At 34.6% G+C, this 23583-nt stretch overlaps 1 protein-coding gene across 2 annotated transcripts in view; it reads left to right on the top strand.

The window, feature by feature from the left end:
* The window catches only part of DNAJC1 (DnaJ heat shock protein family (Hsp40) member C1), a 213665-nt gene that overhangs the window by 91956 nt on the left and 98126 nt on the right, over positions 1-23583 (top strand). For both annotated transcript variants that reach the window (XM_040645337.1, XM_040645338.1), the window contains 2 exons: positions 2802-2892; positions 20894-21057. In XM_040645337.1, the coding sequence (XP_040501271.1) occupies positions 2802-2892; positions 20894-21057 (255 nt within the window). The remainder of the gene's footprint in view (positions 1-2801; positions 2893-20893; positions 21058-23583) is intronic.

The following is a 23583-nucleotide window of genomic DNA, read 5'->3' on the forward strand; positions in this document are numbered from 1 at the left end:
TCACTTCTTCTTAAATTCTTCCAGTTTGTCCATGCACCTTAAACTATGGTACACCAAACTGCACACAAGGGGGGTGGGGACAATGTAGAGTGTTGAATGCAGTAGAGCTATTTGAGATCATAGGTTTCTTAAAGAAGTAAGCCTTTCTGGAGTAGGCATATTGTAATTATAGTTTGAAAATACAAGTAAGATATGAAGAAAAGAAAACAGATGAGGAACATTTAAATAAATGCTTAGAAATGGAGCAGAGGGAAGAAGGGGTTCTTGGCCTAGAACAAAATGTGAGTGAAACTGGGGAATGTGTTAAAACTCTTGGAATTAGGTGGAGTAGGTTAAGGTGATTAGGTGCATAGTGATCCTCAAGTGTGATTTTGGAATAAATGGGTAATTTCAAAGAGGAATTTTAGTGGACTTCTGTATTGTAGCAGGAAGAAGCACATTAGCAAAGAAATATTCAGATTTGGTAGGACAAGTAGGAAGGGGCTACTATTACCTAATAAAAGATTTTTACATGGAGAGGGTGCAGGTTAAGAAAGTCATGTAAGCAAGAAGATGTAGGGTTCTGCAGGAGGAGTTTTGGTGAAGTTATGAAGCAGAAAAACTCTTTGTGGTGCAGAGTAAGGTTTTTGGTAAAAGGAAGAAGTTACAATCAGAATAGGTAACATATAGAAGGCCTGTGTGTGAGATGTTATTCTAAGTGTTTCCCATCTATTAGCACTTCGGTCTTCACAATAGGCCTGTGATTATCCCCATTCCTGAATGAGATTATTCACCCAAAACTAAGTGAAGTAATTTGCTGAATGTTATATAGGCCGTAAGATGGCAGAGCTGAGACCTTAATTCTGGTAGTCTGGCTCCAAAATCTGTCCTCTTAATCACTGTATTTTATTTCACTATACTTTACTAACTGAACTTTACTATGATGGTTGATGTCAACCTACCTTCTTTCACATCTTTTTTCTTGCATGGTGCCACCTTTCCTACTCCCTTCAAGGGGCCAGTGCCTTCCTTACCCTTTCTTTTCCCTACTATTAAAAACTACTGTCTGCAAAGAAGCTGATAAGCTCATTCATGTCAAGGACTAAATGACTGATCTGGGTTAAGGAAAATAATAGTATTCCAGGGTTCAGTTTTTTAGGGGTACGGGAATGTTAAGGGGCCATAAATCCTTAACCCAAAAGTATATATGGTCTAGAAAGAGAAGTATGTTGGTTGAATGATTTTCTCTACCCTTCAAATGATGCCATTATTTCACTGACCCAGGGCTTATGGAATCCTTCTGGCAGAAATGAAGTAGGAACATAAAAGTGAGAATAGGAGAATAAGAGCTACATCTTTATTATATTGATCCAGTGATTTTTAGAAATACCTATTATTTACCTAATTCATTGTTGGGTGGAAGAGTTCTAGTATAACTCCAAGAAATATAGACTCTAAGAAAAGCTACAACTCCTGAACAGTCATAGATTAAAAGATAGAGCCAAGAATTGCTTTTGTTCCTTTACTTCCTTAAAAAATAAAACCCTCTCAATTGTGTCTATGATTTATCTGCCCTAGGAATCTTAAAATCTGGGAATATTACCCTAGAGTTATCCTTGATACCTCTCTTTTTCTTATTCCACATCAATCATCAAGCCCTTTCATTTCTTTCTTTATAAGATTTCTCATATATTTTGATCGAGTTCAATTCAGTGAATATTTATCGTATACATGCTTTATGCCAGATACTGTGCTCTGGTCATACAAGTACCCCTATCTCAAATTTCTCATTTTCTAGGAGAGAATATAGCATGATACAAGCAATCCTAGAAGTGTGCTTAAATACAAAAGCAGTATACAGTAGAGAATTACTCTGCCAGGGAAGGTCAGAAAAACTTGGAAAGGAGGTGATGCTTGAATAGAGTTTTCAAGGATGAATAGGAGTTCATCAGAATAATGGCAGGGCAGCAAAATATTCTAGTTAGAAGGCAAAGGATAGGCAAAGACGTTTTGAAAAAGCACAATGTGGCCTGGCAGCTACAAGTATCTTGCTGAAGTTTGAGTGAAGACGTAGTAGAAAATTACCTATTCTGTTTTTCTCCTCGTCAGGATCTATATATGCCTAGAGCATCAACTTGTTTATTTCCATCTTTGTGATTATTGAAGCTCTAGTCTTTTTTCATTACTGTGCTAGAGTCTTACCTGTGTGCCACTCCTTGAGACTTTAGCTACTATATTTTGACCCCTAAGTATTTGTCCTCAATCCCCAACTCTCCGTGATAGGAACTAATCTCTAAGGGTGGTGGAAGGAATGACAACTTTACTTGTATCTAATGACCATATAGGTTTCACAATCAGATTTGCATATAGTAATTTTGAAAATCTTTTGAAGTTAAGGGACTAATATGAAAATAGTGTTAGTACTTTGTTAGTCACAGTAATATAACTTACTGTACCAAATTGTTTAATTCATTTTAGCAAGTGTGTTTTTCTGCTCTTTGTCCATGCAGTAGCACAATATTGAGAAAATAAACAGTGGTGGAAAACAGGAAGAGGAGTCCTCTCTTCCTTACCTGAGAGAAAAAACTTTACTTAAATTTATACTCCTGCAGTTACTGGCTTTAATAAATAAGCTCTCTAAGAGAGAAAAATCATAGAGAAACATTTATTTAGTTTCTTCTATTCATCCTAAAATTTAAAACGTAAACAGAAAGGAAGACTACTTGTTAAATGAATATACTGCTTTAAAATGAAACAATGTGGACAATAGTGTCAAAGCAAACCGATTTTTGTGTTAATTTGTTTGTAACTTCTTTTTTAAGGATGCTGGGGAGTTTTATGCTAAATATAAAGAAACAAGATTGAAGAAAAAAGAAGACGCATTGACCAGAGCTGAACTTGAAACACTTCAAAGTGAGTTTTAAACATTGTCTTACTGTGTTAACAATATCATATAAAACTGATTATTTAAATAGGGATTTTCCCTTAAAGTCAGCAGTAATTAAATGTTGTGTGCTTTCTTTACCATTCTCTAAGTAGAGTTACTTCCTTAATGTATTATATGTGGAAAATATTATATTAGTAATTATTGAACCACCCACAGTTCAGTATCAGAGGAGAGATAAAATCAACATGGGGTCATAGAATTCTTCAAATCCAGGAGGCATCCAAAATCCAGAAAGTCCTAAAATACTCCAGTGCTGTAGTTGTCATTGATTTTTAGTGCCAAGTCTGTCCAGTTGATCACTCAACTTGCTGTAAAACAGTAGCAAATGGGAAACCTGGAAATATCAAGGATTTTTGTTTTGAAAGACTTTGTTTCATTCATCAGTGTATTGTTATAACATGAAACCCTTGACTAAATTATCAGTATGTTGAAAAGAAGTCTTCTATTGAACACTAAAGGGAGTTCTTGCTGATTTTAGGAAATGTTGACTTTACAGTTAAAGAAGGCATTTCCTTGCCCTGGTCTTCTTGTCTAATTTTGCCATATCTACATCTTTCCCACATATTTACACTCTTCCCTTTACTTTGCTTTATTTTTATTCAGAGCATTTAACACTACTTAACATTAATTTATTTGTTAATTTACCATCTGGTTCTCCCAATAGAATGTAAGTTCTATGAGGGTAGGGACTTGATCTGTTTTGTTCACTGCTTTGTCTATCCAAATACCTTAAACAGACCCTGCCACATAGTAGGTCCACAGTAAATACTTGTTGACTGAATTTGTGGAGGTGAAATCTCTATTCTTTTAAAAATTCCAATATGAATATTTGGGGTTTAGACTTCATTTCCCTCCACCTACCTGGATTCCTAAAGAAGCGCATGCTGTTGGGGCACCTGGGTGGCTCAGTTGGTTAGGCGTCTGCATTCAGCTCAGGTCATGGTCTGGGAATCCTGGAATTGAGCCCCATGTAGTCAGGCTCCCCACTCAGTGGGGAGTCTGCTTCTCCCTCTCCCTCTTCTCCTCCCCCTGCTTCTATTTCTTCTATTTATTTATTTATTTACAAATAAATAAAATCTTAAAAAAATATTTTACAAAGAAGTGTATGGTGTCATGATACCAATCTGGGCACAGGAGACAACACAACAATAATTAACAACAGGTCACCTCACGCATAAAATGCACACACACGCACAGCACACATAGTGTCACAAAGCAATTCGAGTGCTTTTGAGGAGGGTGTACAGTAAAAGCTGTTCTTGCAGTCCATATAAGTATATTCGACCCTTGAACAATGGGGATTAGGAGCACTGACCCCCCCCAACACTGTCGAAAATCCATGTATAACTTTTGACTCCCCAAAAACTGAACTACTAATAGCCTCCTCTTGACTAAGAGCCTTACTGGGAACTCAAACAGTTGATTAACACATATTTTGTATGTTTTATATATTATATGCTGTATTCTTACAATAAAGTAATCTAGAGAAAAGAAAATGTTAAGAAAATCATAAGGTACAGAAAATACTTTTACAGCACTGTATGGTATATATTGAAAACAATCTGCATATAAGTGGACCCACACAGTTCAAACCTGTGTCATTTAAGGGTCAGCTGTAATTTAGCCAAAGCAAACTGGAAGAGAGCAGCTGTCGTATTAGTATACCATGCATCCAATTCACACACTTAATATATAGAAAAATGGTGATAACTATATCCCTTCAGAAGGTCCTCGTTTTCTGCCTTCACCCTGGCACCAGACAATTGTTTGAGAAGAGAAAAGAACATTGTGTTCTCGCCAAACGAAAGAGTACATTGCCACTACCTAAATGTGTGACTTTGAGGATTTTAGTTTCCCATCTGTCAAAAAAACATGCTGGGCTAAATGGTCCACCAGTATTAGTTTTCTATTGCTGCTCTCACAAATGGCCACAAATTTAGTGGCTTAAACACAAATTTTTTATCTCACAGTTGTGTAAGTCAGAAGTCCAGCATGGGTCTCATTGGGCTAAAAACAAGGTTTCCCAAGCAGGGCTGCATTCTTTTTCCAGCTTCTAGAGGTCCCCCATATTCCTTGGATCGTGTTCTTCTTCCTCCATCTTCAAATGCAGATGTGTGATGTCTGACTTTTCTTCTATAGTCACATCTTTCTCTGACCGTAACTGGGTAAAGTTCTGTGCTTTTAAGGACCCATGTGATTAGATTGGGCAAATTTGGGTAATTCAGGATAATCTCCCATCTCAGGGTGCTCAACCCTAACCACATTTGCAAAGTCCCTTTTGCCATATAAGGTAAAATATTGCCAGATTCCAGAAATAGAATGTGGACATCTTTAAGGGTCCATTTTTCTCCCTATTACAATCCCTCGGGTGTCTGGGCAGCTTTAGAACAGGGGTTGTTTCTTTTTCATCTTTATGTCTGCAGAATTGACTATGGTGTCTTGGCACATAATGGATATATTGGATGAATATATGAATTAATGTAATTCCATAAATATTAATGAGAATCTATCCTGTATACAACACTGTTTCAAAGAGCACATAATTTAATTCAAAAAGTTTCAACAGTTGTGGCTGGGTGGCTCAGTCAGGTAGGCATCCAACTCTTGGTTTCAGCTCAGGTCATGATCTCGGGGTCCTGGGATGGAGCCCCAAGTTGGGCTCTGCACTCAGGAGGGAGTCTGCTTCCCCTCTCCCTCTCCCTCTGCCCCTCCCCCCTCACATAAATAAATAAATAATAATAATATTCAAGTCAACTATGTCATTGTTTAAAGCAGATTTATGTTAAGAGGGAAGAGTTTAGGATGATAGAGGATTACATATTAAGGTACATGTTGGGGAGGAAGGGTGGGAAAATTATTATTGTTATATTAAACCTAAGATTGAAACAGAAGCTCAAGTTATAGCAATTGTTAATTATGTTGAGTAAATCAATAAATAAGTGAAACTCTTAAGTGTACTATTTATGTAATTGTTTTCAAGTAAAATTGTTACATAAAATTTTTCTAAGGTTTTTAAGTCAAGTCAGAAGGAGGGGGGAAATCACATTTACAAAAAAAGAGGAAAATATCAAACTAACCCAAAATTTACCTGTAGAGTCAAGGTGAATATACATTTTATTACTTTCATAGACACAGCTTATCATTTTTATGTAGCTTTTGTAACAAACCACTTAATTGTTATAATTTTGGCATATAAGAATTATGTAGTAATGATGGGTTAAGTATGTACACTACAACTTAGAAAATAGGGGTTAGGCATAAAATATTTATCACAATGTAAGATAATTTATCACAACATAAAAATTCCTTTTAAAGTTTATGACCATTTTCACAAAATCAAAGATTTTTGTTATAAGCATTTGATAGAAATTTTCAAACAGATTAATAATTTTTATTTTGTTAATTGTCTAATAAAAAAGATGATTAAAGAAACACATTTTCAAATACATAAATATCTAAAAACTGTTTGCCAGTAAAAATATATAGTAATCTTTTTAAAAGTTTGAAAATTCATCACTAATTTTGCAGTTACTGAACCTCAAAGTGGAAAAAAATAAATACCAAAAAGCATATTAAAAACAATACTCATACCAGGCATGAGTAATAATACTTCTAATGCTCATGTTTTTGATATCAGTGGTATGTGAAAGGTGATGGTATCAACATTAAGAATGTTAAAGAACAGTCACATTATTAATAATGTCAGAAACTGTCATGTATTTTTTAATGTAGTCTCTAATGGTTTACATGCAAAGAATCTTTTAATTAATTTTGTTAACTTCATTACAGTGTTCTGTATTGTATACTTTAGAATTAATATATAAAGACCCCATATCCCCCAGTGTGCATTTCATTTGCCCCTATCCTTCTTAATTTTAAAGACCATCATTGGAATACTGAGTTCATAATAACATTTCCATCTGCTTAATTGAGTAAATGCATCTCATGCAGATTAGCAGAAGCTATTTTATGCTGCCTGTTTTTCATGACCTAATTGTTAATCTGCCCTCAAGTCTGTCTGCTCCACTGCTGAGATTGTGCAGTTGCCTCAGAGGGCCGTACCAGAATATACATTGAGTAAGGTGTAGTGGTCTTATTTAAATGGTATATCAAAGGGGGAAATACAAAAAGGGTGATTTCTTAAAAATAAATACCATTGTTCTGGGAGTCTGTGCAAAAAATGTGATATCTCTTTGGAAAATTTGAAGCCCTTATTTCTTTATTACAAATTTAATCATTTTTATGTTTTAGGTTTAAATAAGTTGAATATTTATTAATATGACTTTTTCATTGTTGTATGTATATTATACATTCTTTAATTATGTGAGTTTCATTCTAAGTCAGTAGTTGTGAATTCTAAGTACTATAATGAAACCAGCCCATATCATGAATGGGAAAAACGAATGATTTTATAAAGAAATTGGTTGTAGGAGCGCTTATGTGGCTCAGTCAGTTGAGTGTCTGCCTTCAGCTCAGGTAATGATCTTAGGGTCCTGAGATCGACCCCCATATCCAGCTCCCTGCTCAGCGGGAGCCTGCCTCTCCCTCTCCCTCTGCTTGTGCTCTCTCTCTGTCAAATAAATAAATAAAATCTTTTTAAAAAAGTAAGTATTCTTGAAGTATAAAAATCAGTATTCTTATAATCATGTTATCTAGAGAATTCATATCATACTCTGAGATTCTGTTAACAATGGAACTGGCTCTAAATGATGTTGGATTTTCTTGAGGTCAGCCTACAAAGACTCCTTTGTATATCATGAGCAGTTAGGAGCATCATGTTCAGTGTTGGAGATCCAGTTCACCATGTATTAAATGAGAATTTCTAAGATAATGTAAGATTTTTCTCATTGCTGTCAGGTTCAGTATCCTTATGTCTAGGCTAGCTTCTTCCGAATTTCAGCCAGATATCGATTTGCCATTCTTGCTTGTTGGATCAAAACTAATTTGTTCCACATACACTGGAAGAGGAATCAGGGGTAGAAACTGCTGTAGGAACCAGCACCTGGAAGGAAAACCCCAACCATAAACCCTGGATTGCTGGAGGCTCGGTGAGGACAACTCTGAGAGTTGAAAACTCCAGGGGGCCTCAATCAAAGAACTCCCACCATACTGTGAGACTTACCTCCAGGAGCCAAAATCTACCATCTTAACCATTTTTAAGTACATAGTTACGTGGTGTTACATATATTCATAATGTTTACAGCCATCACCCCATTCATCTCCCATAGCTCTTTTCATCTTGTAAAGCTGAAACTTTGTACGCATTAAGCAGTAACTCCCCATTCTCACCTCCTTCCAACCCCTGGCAACCACCATTCTACTTTCTGTCTCTCTGATTTTGACTACTCTAAGTGTCTCATATAAGGCTGATCATTACAATATTTGTCTTTTGTGACTGGCGTATTTCACTCAGCATAGTGTCCTCAAGGCTTATCCATGTTACGGCATGTGTCAGAATTTCCTTCTCTTTTAAAACTGACTATTATACCATTATATGTTTATACCACATTTTGCTTATCTATTCGAATATCTGTCAGTGGATACTTGGGTTGCTTTTACTTTTTAGCTGTTATGAATAACTCTGCTATGAACATGGGTATACGAATAACTGTTTGAGTCCCTGGCTTCAGTTCTTCTGGTGTATACACAGAGGTGGGATTGCTGGATCATACTGTAATTCTATTTTTAGTTTTTAAGTAGTCTCCATGCCCAGGGTGGAACCCAAGTTGGGGCACAACCCTGAGACAGACCTGAGCTGAGATCAAGAGTTAGATGCTTAACCGACTGAGCCACCCAGGCACCCCAATTCTGTTTTTAATTTTTTGAGGAACCAACATCCTGTTTTCCATAACAGCTATACCATTTTACATTCCTACCAACAGTGCACAATGGTTCCAATTTCCTGACATCTTTGCCAACACTAATTTTCTGCTTTTTTTTTTTTTTTTTTTTATTGTAGCCATCCTGATGGGTGTTTTTTGGAGAAATGTCTATTGAAGTCCTGTACTCAGTTTTAAATTGGATTGTTTTTTGTTGTTAAGTTTTATGAGTTCTCTATATATTCTGGATATTATCCCTTATCAGATATATGATTTGCAAATATTTTCTCCCATTTTGTGGGTTGCCTTTTTACTCAGTTGACATTGTCTTTTGATGCACAGAATTTTTTGATTTTCATGAAGTCTAATTTGTTTTCTCTTATGCCTTTGTCGTCATATCAAAGAAATCATTGCCAAATCCAGTGTCATATAGCTTTTGCCCTATATTTTCTTCAAAGAGTACTATAGTTTAAGGTCTTACAGTTAGGTCTTTGATCCATTTGAACTTCATTTCATAGTGGGTAAGGGTCTAACTTCTTTATTTTGCATGTGGATATCTAGTTTTCCCAGCATCATTTGTTGAATTGTTACTTTTTTATTTAACTTTTTACTTTGAAATAATTATAGATTCATAGGAAGTTGCAAAAATAGTATAGAGAGGGTCCTATGTGCCATTCTGAAAACCAGGAACTTGACATTGATACAAAGTGTGTATATAATTCTCTACCATTTTATCACAAGCGTGTATTTATGTTACCACCATCCCAATCAGCCACTACCTCTTTATGATCGTACCCATATCCTCCTGTTCCCCCATTATCTCTAGTATCTGTCAACTAGTAATCTATTTTTCATCTCTCTATCTTTGTCATTTTGACTATATGATTTAGAGAATATGATTTTGAGAATCATACAATATTTGACCTTTGAGACTGGCTTTTTTTCACTCAGTTGTTTCATGTATCGATAGTTTGTACCTGTTTATTCTGTGTATGGTTGTACCATAATTTGTTTAACCATTCACCAATTGCAGAACATTTTGGTTGTTTACAGTTTTTGACTGTTACAAATAAGGCTGCTGTTAATAGGCTGAGGTTTTTTTTGTGAACTTTTTATTTATCTGAGATAAATGACCAGAAGTACAATTTCTGGGTCATAGGATAGGTTTATGTTTAGAGTTTTAACAAAACTGCCAGATTATTTTCCAGAGTGCCTATATAACTTTTTATATTCCTACTAGCATTAAATGAGAGATCTAGTCTCTCTGTACCTTTTACCAGCACTTGGGATTCTCACTTTTTTATTTTAGCTGTTCTAATACATTTGTAGAGATAACTCATCATGATCTTAATTTGCATTTCCTTAATGGCCAGTGATGTTGAAACATTCATGTGCCTATTTGCCATCTGCATGTCCTCTACAGTAAACTCTTTCTTTATGCCTTTGGCCTATTTTCAAATTGGATTTTTTTTTTTTAAGTTTGGAAGTCCTTTATATAATCTAGATATGATTTCTTTGTCAGATGTGTGGTTTACAAATATTTTCTTCCAATCTGTAGCTTTTCATCTTCTTAATAGTCATTCACAGAGCAAAAGCTTTCAGTAATGATAAATCCAATTTAATGTTGCTATTTTTTAGATTATGCATTTTATGTTATTTAAAAAAACTCTTCTCCAAGCCCTATTCTAAATATTTTCTCCCTTATTTTCTTCTAAAAATTTTATAATTTTATGTTTTACATTTAAATCTATGATCCATTTTTAATTTTCTGTAAGGTGTGAGATTTAGGTTAAAGTTTATTTTTTTGCCTATGAATGTACAGCCAGTTTTTCTAGCAGTATTTTTTTAAACTATTCTTCAAAAAGTGAATTTGTTTTGCACCTTTTGTCAAAAATCAGTTGGCCTTACTTGCTTAGGTTCTTTCTAAGTTCTTTATTCTGTTCCATTCGTCTACATTTCTCTCCCTCTGCCAATATGACAGTCTTGATAATTGTGGCTCTACAGTAAGTCTTAAAATCAGGTAGAGTGTTTCTTCCCACTTTCCTATCCTTTTTCAAAATGTTTTAGCTATTCTAGTTCCTTTGCCTTTATATATAAATTTTAGAATAATCTTGTGTATATCTACCAAAAATCTTGTTGAAATTTTGATAGGAATTATGTTAAACTTGTATATCAGTTTGGAGAGAATTAATATTTACTATCTGGAGTCCTTTAATCTATGAACAGAGTCTGTCTCTTCATCTATTTATATCTTCTTTGATCTCTTTCTTCAGTGTTTTATGGTTTTTAGCATACAAATCCTGTACATGTCTTATTAGATTTATATCTAAGTGTTTCTCTCTTTTTTTTTTTTTGAGTGATTATACATGGTATTGGGTTTTTAATTTCAATTTCCACATGTTCACTGCAAGTAAAGAAATGCAGTTGATTTTTATATGTAGGTATGTATCTTGCAACCTTGCTAGATTCACTTGTTAATTACAAGAGTTTTTATGCAGATTCCTTGAATTTTCTGTGTGGACAATCATGTCATATGACAATAGGGATAGTTTTATTTCTTCCTTTTCAATCTATATGCATTTTATTACCTTTTCATTTCTTATTTTGCTAGCTATAACTTCCAGAATTACATTAACAAGAGTGGTGAGAGAGAACATCCTTCCTTTGTTTCCAACCTTGGATGGAAACCATTTAGTATTTTAGAATTAAGTATGTAAACTACAGGGTTTTTTTGTTAGATGCTTTATATGAAGTTGAAGAAATCTCACTCCATTCCTAGTTTTCTGAGTTTTTTATCATGACTACGTGTTGAATTTTGTTAATTTTTTTGTATCAATTAATATCATGTGATATTTCTTTACTTGTTAATTTGGTGGATTATATTGATTGAATTTTGAATATCGAACTAGACTTGCATCTCTGCAGTAGGTACCATGTAGCCATAGCGTATAATCCTTTTTATATATTGCTAAATTCTATTTGCTGATATTTTGCTAAAGATTTTTGCACGTATGTGAGAGATATTGATCTATAGTTTTCTCTTTTTGTACTGTCTTTGAATGATTTTGGTATCAGAGTAGTATTAACATCATATAAGGGATTGGGAAGCATCTCTCTTCTATTTTCTGAAAGAGACTGTGTTGAATTGGTGTTAATTCTGTAAACGTTTGGTAGAATTCTCCGGTGGGACCATTTAAGACTGGATATTTTATTTTAGGAGTTTTTAAATTATAAATTAAATTTCCTTTGTAATTACAGGACTTATTCAAATATCTTTTATGTATCTATTTTATGGGTGAGTTGGGGTAGTTTGCGTTTTTCAGGCAGTTGGTTAATTCCATCTAAATTGTCAAATTTATGTGTGTATAGTTGTTTCTAATACTAATTTATCCTTTTGATGTCCGTATGTCCTGTAGTGATTTCTCCTGTTTCGGTGCTAATACTGGTAACTTCTGTTTTTTTGGTCAGTTTTGCCAGATGTTTGTCAGTTTTATTGATCTTTTCAAAGAACTAGTTCTGTTTCATTGATTTTTTTTTTTTTTACCTATTGCTTTTGTTTTCTATTTCATTTATTTCTGCTCTTATTTTTATTATTCCTTCTTTTTTTTTTTTTAAGATTTTATTTATTAGACAGAGAGACAGCCATTGAGAGAGGGAACACAAGCAGGGGGAGTGGGAGAGGAAGAAGCAGGCTCCCAGCGGAGGAGCCTGATGCAGGGCTCGATCCCAGAACGCCAGGATCACGCCCTGAGCTGAAGGCAGACGCTTAACGAATGAGCCACCCAGGCACCCCTCCTTCTGCTTTCTTGAGCTTGTTTTGATTTTGTTTGCTTTTGATGTGGAAGCCTAGATTATGGTCTTGAGGCTTTTCATTTTTTCTAATGTAAGCTTATAGTGCTTTACATTCCTCTCTCAGCACTGTTTTGGCTATGTCCCACATATTTATGTACAATACATTTTCATTTGATTCAGTTCATTTTTTTTTTCCTTGAGACTTCCTCTTTGATACCTGGATGATTTAAGTGTGCTGTTTAGTTTCCACGTTTTTGGGGATTTTCCTGTTATCTTACTGTTATCGATTTTTGGGTTGATTCCATTTTTGTCAGAAAACCCATTCTGTATGATCTCAATTCATTTAAATTTGTTGAGGTGTGTTTTATGGCCCAAAGTATGGTCTAGCTTAGTATATATCTCATGGGCATTTGAAAAGAATGTGTATTCTGCTGTTGTTTAATGGAGTGTTTTTATAGTCCCCAAAGTCCCCAAGGCTCTATTCTATATTTTTTTCCCCTCTGTTTTTCAGATTAGGCAATTTCTATCATTCTGTCTTCAAGTAAACTGATTACTTTCTCTGTTCCATTTTTCTGTTGAGTTCTCAGTCATTAAATTTTTAATTTTAGTTTGCACATTTTCAGTCCTGATATTTCCATTTGGTTTTTCTGTATTTCTTCTGTGTCTTTCCTATTGACTTTTTACTTCATTTACTTTGAGAATGTTCACTATTACTTATCAAACCATTTTTATATGGCTACTCTAAAATCCTAGTCAGATACTTTGGATCTCTTTTTCATCTTGTTGATTATCTTTTTCATTCAAATTGAGATATTCTTGGTTCTTGGCATGATGAGGGGGATTTTTTTTAAATTTAAACTTGGACATTTGGGGGCACCTGGGTGGCTCAGTCAGTTAAGCATCTATCTTTGCTCAGGTCATGATCCTGGGATTGAGCCCCGAGTCAGAGTCAGTGTGGGGCTCCCTGCTCAGTGGGGATCCTGCCTCTCCCTCTGACTCTCCCCCTGCTCATGCTTATGCTCTCTTTCTCTCTATTCGTCAAATAAATAAATAAAATCTTTAAATAAAAAAAAGAAAAAGTTGGGTATTTGGGGTATTATGATATAATACTCTGAATCTTGTTTAAGTGTACTATCTTAGCTGATGTTCTCTGACAATGCTCTCGCTGAGCCAAGGAAGGGGAGAGTTGCTGCCCTATTACACTGTTAAACGCAGGAAGTCCACAGCCTGTTTTGCAGCTGAGGGAGAAAGTGGTTGTGGATCTTCTTAGGGTTGGGCAGGTGTGGACACCCACACCTCTCACTTGCCAGTAGGCTACACTAGTAACACTCAACTGTTATCCCCTTGCTGGAATAGGCAAGAATGCCTCTTACAGTACCCTACCTGGCCTCTGCTAAAATTGTGAAGATTTGGTCTCTTTATTCGTGGGCAGTTGTGAAAGCCCTGACTCTCCTCAAGGCTTTCTCTGAAGCTACCGAGGCAGGGAGGGGGAGGGATGCCTCATTCCTCCTGGGTAGATATGGAGGTCTAGGCTTCCCATTAGCTTAGACTATCCCTACCCCTATCACTGATTTTACAGGAGATGGGGATCCTTATTACCTCTCAGCAGGAAAGAAAGTCTTTTCCACATCACCCTGGTAGGGAAGTTGGGGTGCCTTATTACAGCCTCACAGTGGCAGAAGTCTAGGCTTCTCGTTAGCCTTTGCTGGCAAGAAACGGTTGGCCACAATTTTGTCCCTTTTTTGTTTGAAGTGTAAATCAGTTATTATCTAAGCTTGTCTTATTATGCAAGGAAACTGAGGGTACTCACCACCTTGGTGGTCATCATGTCCTGCCATACCTAGCTGGCCTGTCTTCTCTTCAAAAATCAGTCTTCCTGTGTTTGTTTTATATGTAACATTTAAGGTTTTTCCATTTTCTTAGGGGGAGGAGTATGGAAAAGTACTTTTACTTCATTTTTTTAGAAGTGCAAGTTTTGAATTACTTTTTTAAAGTGGTTTTTTAAAAGTTTCTTTACAAAAGCATCAAATACTTGTAATTGTGATACAGTATAGTACCCCAGAATTAAATATAAACAACTACATTTACTTCTTTGCTTCTTTATAACTGATTCTTTATAAGAAGGCAAAATTAGTACTGATGAGGTGGATTCTAGCTTATGCGTATTTTCTTCAAGCAATACTTTGGTGTTCAAAATAAAGAAATCAAGAGAAGCTAAGTAATATGACACACTTCATAAGGAGTCAGTTCTATGACTTGTTCCCCTTTTATGAAAAATATTTTGAAAAACAAAAACCTGGCCTACTAATTTGGGCTCATATGGTACTCTGGTGACACCATCCTAGTTTTTCGATAGTTTTATATTAGATTCACCAGTCAGTTTTATATTAGATTCACTGGTCATTTAAATTACCAATTGTCTAATACAGTGTTAGGGACTTTTTTTTTTTTTAATCACCCATCTTACAAGCCTGGAAATACAAAGGTATGTAAGCAATATAAGGTAAAATATAGTGGTTAGATGCCACATAATTTCTAGTTCAGGTAATCCTTTTTAACTAGAACTGTTCCCACAGTACTGTATTCTTAATGTACATTGTTCTTGGCATATAGTAAATTCACAAACTTGAATGAAATGTGAGTGAATGAATAAATGATACTACTCCTACCTTCAAAGCTTTCTGTTCATCTGGCAATATTTTTAATTGGAAGGGAAAATAAAATTCTTAGAAAATTATGTATTAATTTGTTCCTCTTTGACCTACCTTTTCCTTTAGTTGTTTCACCTGGCCCACATATGCATTTTAGGACTTCTTCCTTTCTTCAGAACTCCCCTCTTTGTTGTATATTAGGATAGTAATTTTTAAGTCTTGAGAATACTATGTTTTTGCACAGTTATTTACAAGTTCTTTATATTCTAGGTACCATTTTAATCATTTTATATGCTTTAATCTCTTTACTCCTTATTAACAACTCATGAGATGTAGTATTACCATTATTACCATTTTACAAAACAGTAAAGGACTTTAAACAAAAGAGCTAGTAAATTGCAGAGGCTGAGTTTTAGTCCCAGATCTATCCACAATGAGAGCTTTTTCATCTGTCCACAGTGAGAGTTCGTTCGTTCGTTCTTTCTTTCTCTTTCCTTTCATCCATTCGCTCACTCACTCACTCACTCACTGTTTATTTAACACCAGACGTTGTCCCAGGCACTAGGAATTCAGTAGTGAACAAAATAAATAAGAATTTTTCCTAGGTGTGGGGCACCTGGGTGGCACAATAGGTCAAGTGTCTGACTCTTGATTCCGGCTCAGGTCATGATCTCTGAGTCATGAGATTGAGCTCCTATGTAGGGCTCCACTGAGCATGGAGTCTGGTTGAGACTTTCTCTCCCTCTTCCTTTCCCCCCTATCTGTCTCTCAAATAAATCTAAAAATATTAAGAAAGAAAAGAAAGAAAGAAAAAAGAATTTTGCCCATGTAGAAAAAGTCAACAAGACGAGTAGTGATAAATGCTGAGGTAAAAAGTAACAAGGAAGAGGGGTGGGGAGCACATGTATATATACACATGTGGATGTGGCAGGCCTGCTGCAGGGACAAGGAAGGCCTCAATAATAAAGAGACATTTGTGCAAAGACCTACAGGAGGTTAGGGGGTAAACAAGGCAGGTGAGGGATTGGGTTTTAGGTAAAGGCAACAGATGAAAGCTTTATGTTTTGTTTTGTTTTTTTAAGATTTCATTTGTCAAAAAGAGAGAGAGCACACAAGCAGGGAGAGTGGAAGGCAGGGGGAGAAGCAGGCTTCCCACTGAGCAAGGAGCCCTTTATGGGACCCAGTCCCAGGACCCTGGGATCATGACCTGAGCTGAAGGCAGACGCTTAACCGACTGAGCCACCCAGGTATCCTGAAAGCTTTATGTTTTTGAGGAATAGCAATGAGGCTGGAGAGTATTAAAATGAGGTCAGAGAGATGAATGGGGTGGGGATGGGAGGCATAAATCACTTAGAGCCTTATACTTTAAGAACTTGGCTTTTACTCTGGAATGGGAAGTCCTAAGAAGGTTGAGCAGAGGAGTTACATGATTTGATACATGTTCTAAGAAGTCTCGCTGTGAGGCTAAGAACAGACTGAAACAAGGACTTGAAACAAGGAGACCAACCAGTTGGGAGTTGTTTTAGCGATCCAGACAAGAAATGGTGATGACTTGGATCAGAGTGATAAAAGTAAAGAAATGGAATTCTTATGTATTTTGAATTTAGAGACAGGATTTCCTACAGGTTGTAAGAGAGAAGGGGAAATTGATGACTTCAAGGTTTGGGACCCCAGTAGGTCGAAGGAATGGGAACTATACTGGAAGAAGCAGATGGAAGTGAAGGGAGTTTTATCAAGAGCTTAGTTTAGCACATAGTTCTATCCCTCCTTAATGTTTAGGGCACATTCCTGTGCAAGTCAAGTAATTTCTGCAACTCTGCTGTGAGGTAGAGCAGATATTTCATTTTACAGGTGGAGACTTAGAAGTAATGTGAAGGAAATATAATGTATTGGTGAATGACTAAAGATACAGAACCTAGTTTTTCTGACTTCTTGTTTTCTCATTTTTCTACCACTTTTCATATTAATGACATGATTTCAAATCTCCTTACTATTCTGATAACTTTTCTGACATAATCTAGTTTCTCAGTGCTCAAAACTGATTAAGATTTCCTTCCTTCTCCTCTTCCAAATTACATTTCATTTATATCTGCTGCACTATTGTTTGAGCATTTCCAAACAGAAATTCTCTGCCTGCTAGAAAAGGAAGGTAGTAAGTTAAGATGTTATGACTTTGCTCAGTTTAAACTCTTTTCTACTGTTTTCAAAACCGTAGAGGTATAAGTATTAATCAAGACCTAAGGAATATCCTCAGGTTCATGGTCAAAGAGCCCAAATTACTATTCACTGGTTTATTATGTCTTAGCATAATAAACACTTTTGCAATGTGTGACAGGAAGTATTTGATCTAAGTAGCTGGCTTATTAGTTGAATTGTTTAGTGTAAGTTTCCAAATATATGAGAAGGTAGGCTACTTATGCCAGAGTTTTTTTGTTTCTTTGGCTTTTGTTCCTGGACCCAAACTCTGCATCATTTTGTTGAATAAGAGCATTAAATGGAAGGACTCCCTTAAAATGATATTTAGCTCATTCCTCATTCCTTTGACAATCATATTGAATAAATTTTTCTTTTGAGAGGAAACCATTTCTCTTAAAAAGTCACTAGGCACTTAAGGTATCATGGGTTTTACTTCTTTTTTGATTTATTTTGGATTTTGTTTGATTTTTGTTGTCGTTGTTGGTTGGTTGGTTGGTTGGTTGGCTAGTTTTTGTTTCTAGCCTTTGTCAGGCTTGTCATTAGAAAAACCAATCTATCTTAACTTGAAGCCTATAACTTACTAAACTTTAATAAGACTTACTCTTCCAAGGGAGACAAACCATAAGAGACTCTTAATCTCAGGAAACAAACTGAGGGTTACTGGAGGGGAGTGGGTTGGGTGGTTGGGGTGGTTGGGTGATGGACATTGGGGAGGATATGTGTTGTGGTGAGCACTGCGTATTGTGTAAGACTGATGAACCACAGACCTGTACCCCTGAAACAAGTAATACATTATGTCAATAAAATAAAAATTTTTTTAAAAGGACTTACTCTTCCAGCAAAAATACTCTATATTTTTTCTTTAACTCAAAAATTTCCCTATAAAATTCATCATGCTGCTAAAAGTCTTAGATTTGTGTTTCTTGGATGAACTATAAATAGGGATGTGTTTATAATGCCAAAATTCATGATAGCTGGGCCCATACTAATTATATGGAGTTTATTGAAACTAGAAATCTGCAGGAAAGATGAGGGTAGTTAGCAAATAGAGGTCTTTTTTTCCCTTAGACATATTTTGAAAACACATATTTTTCAATATATGGAAGATTTTGCCAAGTGCAGAATGTTAGATGCTACAGTCTTAGCCTTATATTAGTAAAGTAGCAAGAAATCAGTGAATATTTATAAGCTGTGGGTTTATTGGTTTTAGAAATTGTATTTTCAGATAGATTTATCTTGTATAATCTTCAAATTTTGTTTTTATATTTGTATCTACAACTTTGTAAAAATATATAAGTATACATTCATATATATTAATTTTTTAGTGATATGTTCCTTCTCTTTTCCTTCACTGTCTCTACGCTTCCTCTTTTCTTTATCTCTACCCCCTATATACCTCGTAGGTATCATCCATATTTTTCTCCATGCTTTTATAATAATATGAAAATGCATTCAGGTTGAATATATATATATAAGCACATGTAGAGGTTTGAAGAGGCCTTATTTTGTTTTGCAAATAGAGAATCTTATATGCTTTTCTCCATCTTGCTTTTATTACTCGAACTCATGAAAATCTCTGTAAGTCAATTGGGATAGCTCTACTTCAGTATCATTTGATGATAATTTAATATTCCTTAGTATAGATACCTCATCAACAATTATTCAGCCATTCTCCTATTAATATACATTTACTATTTTAACAGTTTTGTATCTCTATGAATAACAAATAGTCATACAGACATACATACATACCCATGTACTTACATACAATTACATTTTAATGCTTTTATTTCTGAAGGAATTGCTGGAGAAAAAATTTTTTTTTAATTTTAACAGGTTCTCTTAGATCACTTCCCAAAAAGGCTGCAATATAATAATTCACATTTCTACCACCAATGTAGAGATGGCCCTTTCCCTGCCAACAGTACCCTTTATTAGATTTTTAGATTTCTGCCCATATGATAGGTATAAAATCATATCATGTTATTAATTCAAACTGCATTTCTTTAACCTTTACAGGGTGTATCTTGTTTCTTGGTCACTTGGATTTGTTCTTTTGTGACTTTTGCCCATTTTTTCTGTTGGGTGCTTGTCCGCTTGTCAATATATAATATCTCTTTATGTGTTCTGTAGATCAGTCGTCTGTACTCTGAATTGTAGATATTCCTTTCAAATGTATTATTTCTCTCTTCATTTGTTTATTCTGTCCTTCATCTTTTTTATGGCATCTATATTTCCATTTTAGTTAGGATTTCCTCATCCTTTAAATAGTACATGTAGTTTTTTAGATTTCTTTTCGCAAGATGTTTATTTCTTGGGTTTTTAAAGTCAAGTCTCTTGTCTAACTGGAATTTATTTTTGTGTATTGTGTAAGGTTATGTCCAGTTTTCTTTCAAATGAATATTCAGTTGTGCCAGCATCATTTATTAAATCCTTTTCCCACTGAATTGAAATGTGTATGGATTCTCTGTCCTAGGAATTTATCTATTTCTATGACAATATTGTATTAATTTTACTACATCAGCATTAGAGGATATGTGAACACATACATGCACACACAGTGGTGAAGATATGATTATAAGAAATTTGACTATATGGAATTTGACTATAGCAATTAAGAATAGAGTTGCTTCTCAATATTGACTCTAATCAAAAGGGCTTTAATGAACAGGCCAGTTGATAGCCATCTATTGATAACTACCCCTGATGCCATCAGATTAGATTTTGCGTTTGTTAAAATATTGAAAAGATGAATGTATATACTATTTATCGAGAGCCACTTTTGCACCAAATAGTATGTTAGGGTTATATCATTTTCCGCATATCAACTTTGTAAGGTTAGATTTAGCTTTCTTTTACAGATGAGAAAATAGACACTTGTTCTAAGGGTTAAGTTACTTGCCCAATATTATGTCACTATTATGATCAGGCTTTTTTCATTGTGTCATTATGAAAACATGAAATGTTTCATAAAAAGTACTTTGAAAACTAAAGATACATACAAATTGACATGGTGGTTATATTGTGATCATCATCTCATTAGTATCTCTGAGTTTCATTTAAAAACAATACAGTAGCTAATGCACAATAGAACAGCTAGCTATTTATAGCAAAGCAATTATAATTGTTTTTTAACCCCCTTCACCCATTTCTCCCACTCCCCACTCCCTGCCTGTGACAACCACCAATATGTTCTCTGTATCTGTGAGCTGGTTTTTTTTGGGGGGGGGGGGTTGTTTGGTTTTGTTAAGATTCCCCATATAAGAGAGATCATATGGTATTTGTATCTCTCTCTCTTATTTCACGTAGCATAATGCCCTTGAGGCCCATCCATATTGTTGTAAAAGGCAAGATTTCATTCCTTTTTATGGCTGAATTATATTCCATTGTTTATAATTCTGTTTTGATGAAAGAACAATATTTATATGTTTTTTCAAGATATGGTGTATGAATAAAATTCTTTTCTTTCTTAACAAATCTTAATAATTTATTCTCTTAAACATTTTTAGAACAGAAGAAAGTTAAAGTAAAAAAACCAAAACCTGAATTTCCTGTATATACGCCTTTAGAAAGTGCATATATTCAATCTTATGATCATGGAACTTCTATAGAAGAAATTGAGGAACAAATGGATGATTGGCTGGAAAACAGAAACAAAACACAGAAAAAACAGGTAAATAAACCTTTTAAAAATTTATTTTAATTGAGTAAATTACAGAAAAGTACATAAAATGTAAATATACAGCTCAGTGAATTATCACAAGTTAACTGTTGCCAAGATCAAGAAGATGTAGAACATTGCCAATTGTCCAGAAGCTTCCCTCCTTCTTCCTCCTGGTCTCTACCTTCCTTTTCTTCTACAAAGATAAAACTGACTTCTAACATCATAGATTAGTTTTACCTGCTGTTTGAAGTTACTAAATGGAACCATCCTGTTTTAATCCGTTCAGGCTGCTATAACAAAAATATAATAGACTGGGTGGCTTAAACAACAAACATTTATTTCTCACAGTTCTGAAGACTGGGAAGTCCAAGATCAAGACGCCGGCAGATTCGGTGTCTGGTGAGGGCACTCTTCCTAATTCATAGACAGCAGTCTTCTCGCTGTGTCCTCACATGGCAGAAGAGGTGAGAGAGCTCTCTGGGGTCTCTTTTATAAGGGCACTAATCCCATTCATGAGGGCTCCACCCTCATGACCTAATCATCTCCCAAAGGCCCTACCTCCTAATATCATCACATTGGGGGTTAGGATTTCAACATATGATTTGGGGGGAACACAAACATTCAGTCCATAACACATTCCATGTGTACTCTTTTGCATCTGGTTGCCTCCATTTGGTATTATATTTCTAAGATTTGTCCATTGTTGTGTGTAGCAGCAGGTTGTTCATTTTCATTAATGTGTGACAGTCCATTTAGAAATATAGCAGAATTTTTTGTTGTTGAAAATTGTATTTTTTCCAGTTTTTGGCTACAATAAATAATTTTCCTGTGAACATTATTGTACTTTTAGTATGCATATGTATAAATTTCTCTTTTGAAGTTAAGTTGAAGTAAAGGTCAACTTTACTTCTAAACAGTTTTTTAAAATGTTTTTATCAGTTTATACTTGAGCAGCAGGATATGAAAATTCCAGTTACTCTACATTCTTGCCAACACTTGGTCAAGTCTTTTATATTTTAACTATTCTGGTAGGTATATAGTGATATTTAATTATGGTTTAATTTGCATATTCTTTGATCAGTAAGATTGAATGAATGCCTTTTCTTATGTTTACTGGACCCTGATAATTTCCTATGTGAAGTCTTTTCAAGTCTTCTTTTTATTAGGTTGCCTGTATTTTCTCATACTGATTTGTAAAGAGTTCTTTATATATTTCATAAACAGAATTTCTGCACATATTTTATCCCACTCTGACTTGCCCTTTCACTCTCTTAATGGTGTCTTTTGATGACCAAAGTTACTAATTTTAATCGTCATGCTTTTTCTTTCCTTTCCATATTTGGTGTTTTTTGTGTTGTGTTTAAGAAATCTTTTCCTACCTCAAAGTCATAAAAATATTACTAAATCCCCATAAGCTTTAATGTTCTGTTTTTCGCATTTAGATCAATAATCTCCTGGAATTTATTTTTGTGTTTGGGGTGAAGCAATGTTTAAGTGTAAATTTTTTTTCAAAAGTTTTCCAAACCAGTTGGCTCACTTAATGAAAACACTTCTTCCTATGCTCTACAAATACCATCTTTATCATAAAACAAGTGTTCATAACTGTGTCGGTCTGTGAAAAGCCTGAAAAGGCTTTCTACTTTGTTCTATTCATCTGCTTGTGCATCTGGTGCCAATACCATACAGTATTAATTACTGTAGCTTTATAATAAGTACCCAGTGCAATAATTTTCTAGCTCATTTTTCCTTCTATAAGATAATCACTTTATGTTTTCATATAAATTTTTGAAGTAGCTTGTCATTTTCCACAAATTATTCAGCTGAAATTCTCAATTTGGAGTATATTGAATATATGTAGATCAGTTTTGGAAGAATTGATAGGCAGACAGCATTGATTCTAAAAATCATGAGTAAATCCATTCATTTACATCTTTAAAAATTTTTTAATAATGTGTTACAACTTTCTGTGTGTCCATATTGCATATTTTTTCCTTAGATTTATTCCTGGGTATTTAGTGTTTTTAGATGACACCATAAATGATATTGTTACATTTAACTTTCTAATTCTATTTGGGATATAGAAATATAATTGATTTTTGTATAATTACCTTATATCCAGCAACCTTGCTAAATTTATTTTTTTAATTCTACATATCTGTATATTATGCATTTTTTTCTTTTGTGCTAATTAGGATCTCTAATACATGTAGAATCGAAGTGATGATAGCAAGTATCCTTGTTTCATTTTCAATCTCAAAAACTTCATCATTGAAGCTTTTTAAATTTCATCATTGAAATTATTTATTAAAATTTTATCATTTCATTATTAAATACAATGTATGTTGCCAGCTTTTTATAGAATTTTTTATTGAGATATATTTCACATAACACAAACCTCGCCATTTAAAAGTACATACACTTTAGTGGTTTTTAGACTCTTCACTATGTTGTGCAACCATCACCACTATCTAATTTGAGAACATTTTCATCACACCAAAAAACTAAAATAACTGTCTACCTGTTAGCAGTTAATTC

This window comes from Ursus maritimus, unplaced genomic scaffold (genome assembly GCF_017311325.1).
Source record: "Ursus maritimus isolate PB19 unplaced genomic scaffold, ASM1731132v1 scaffold_31, whole genome shotgun sequence".
Taxonomy (NCBI): domain Eukaryota; kingdom Metazoa; phylum Chordata; class Mammalia; order Carnivora; family Ursidae; genus Ursus; species Ursus maritimus.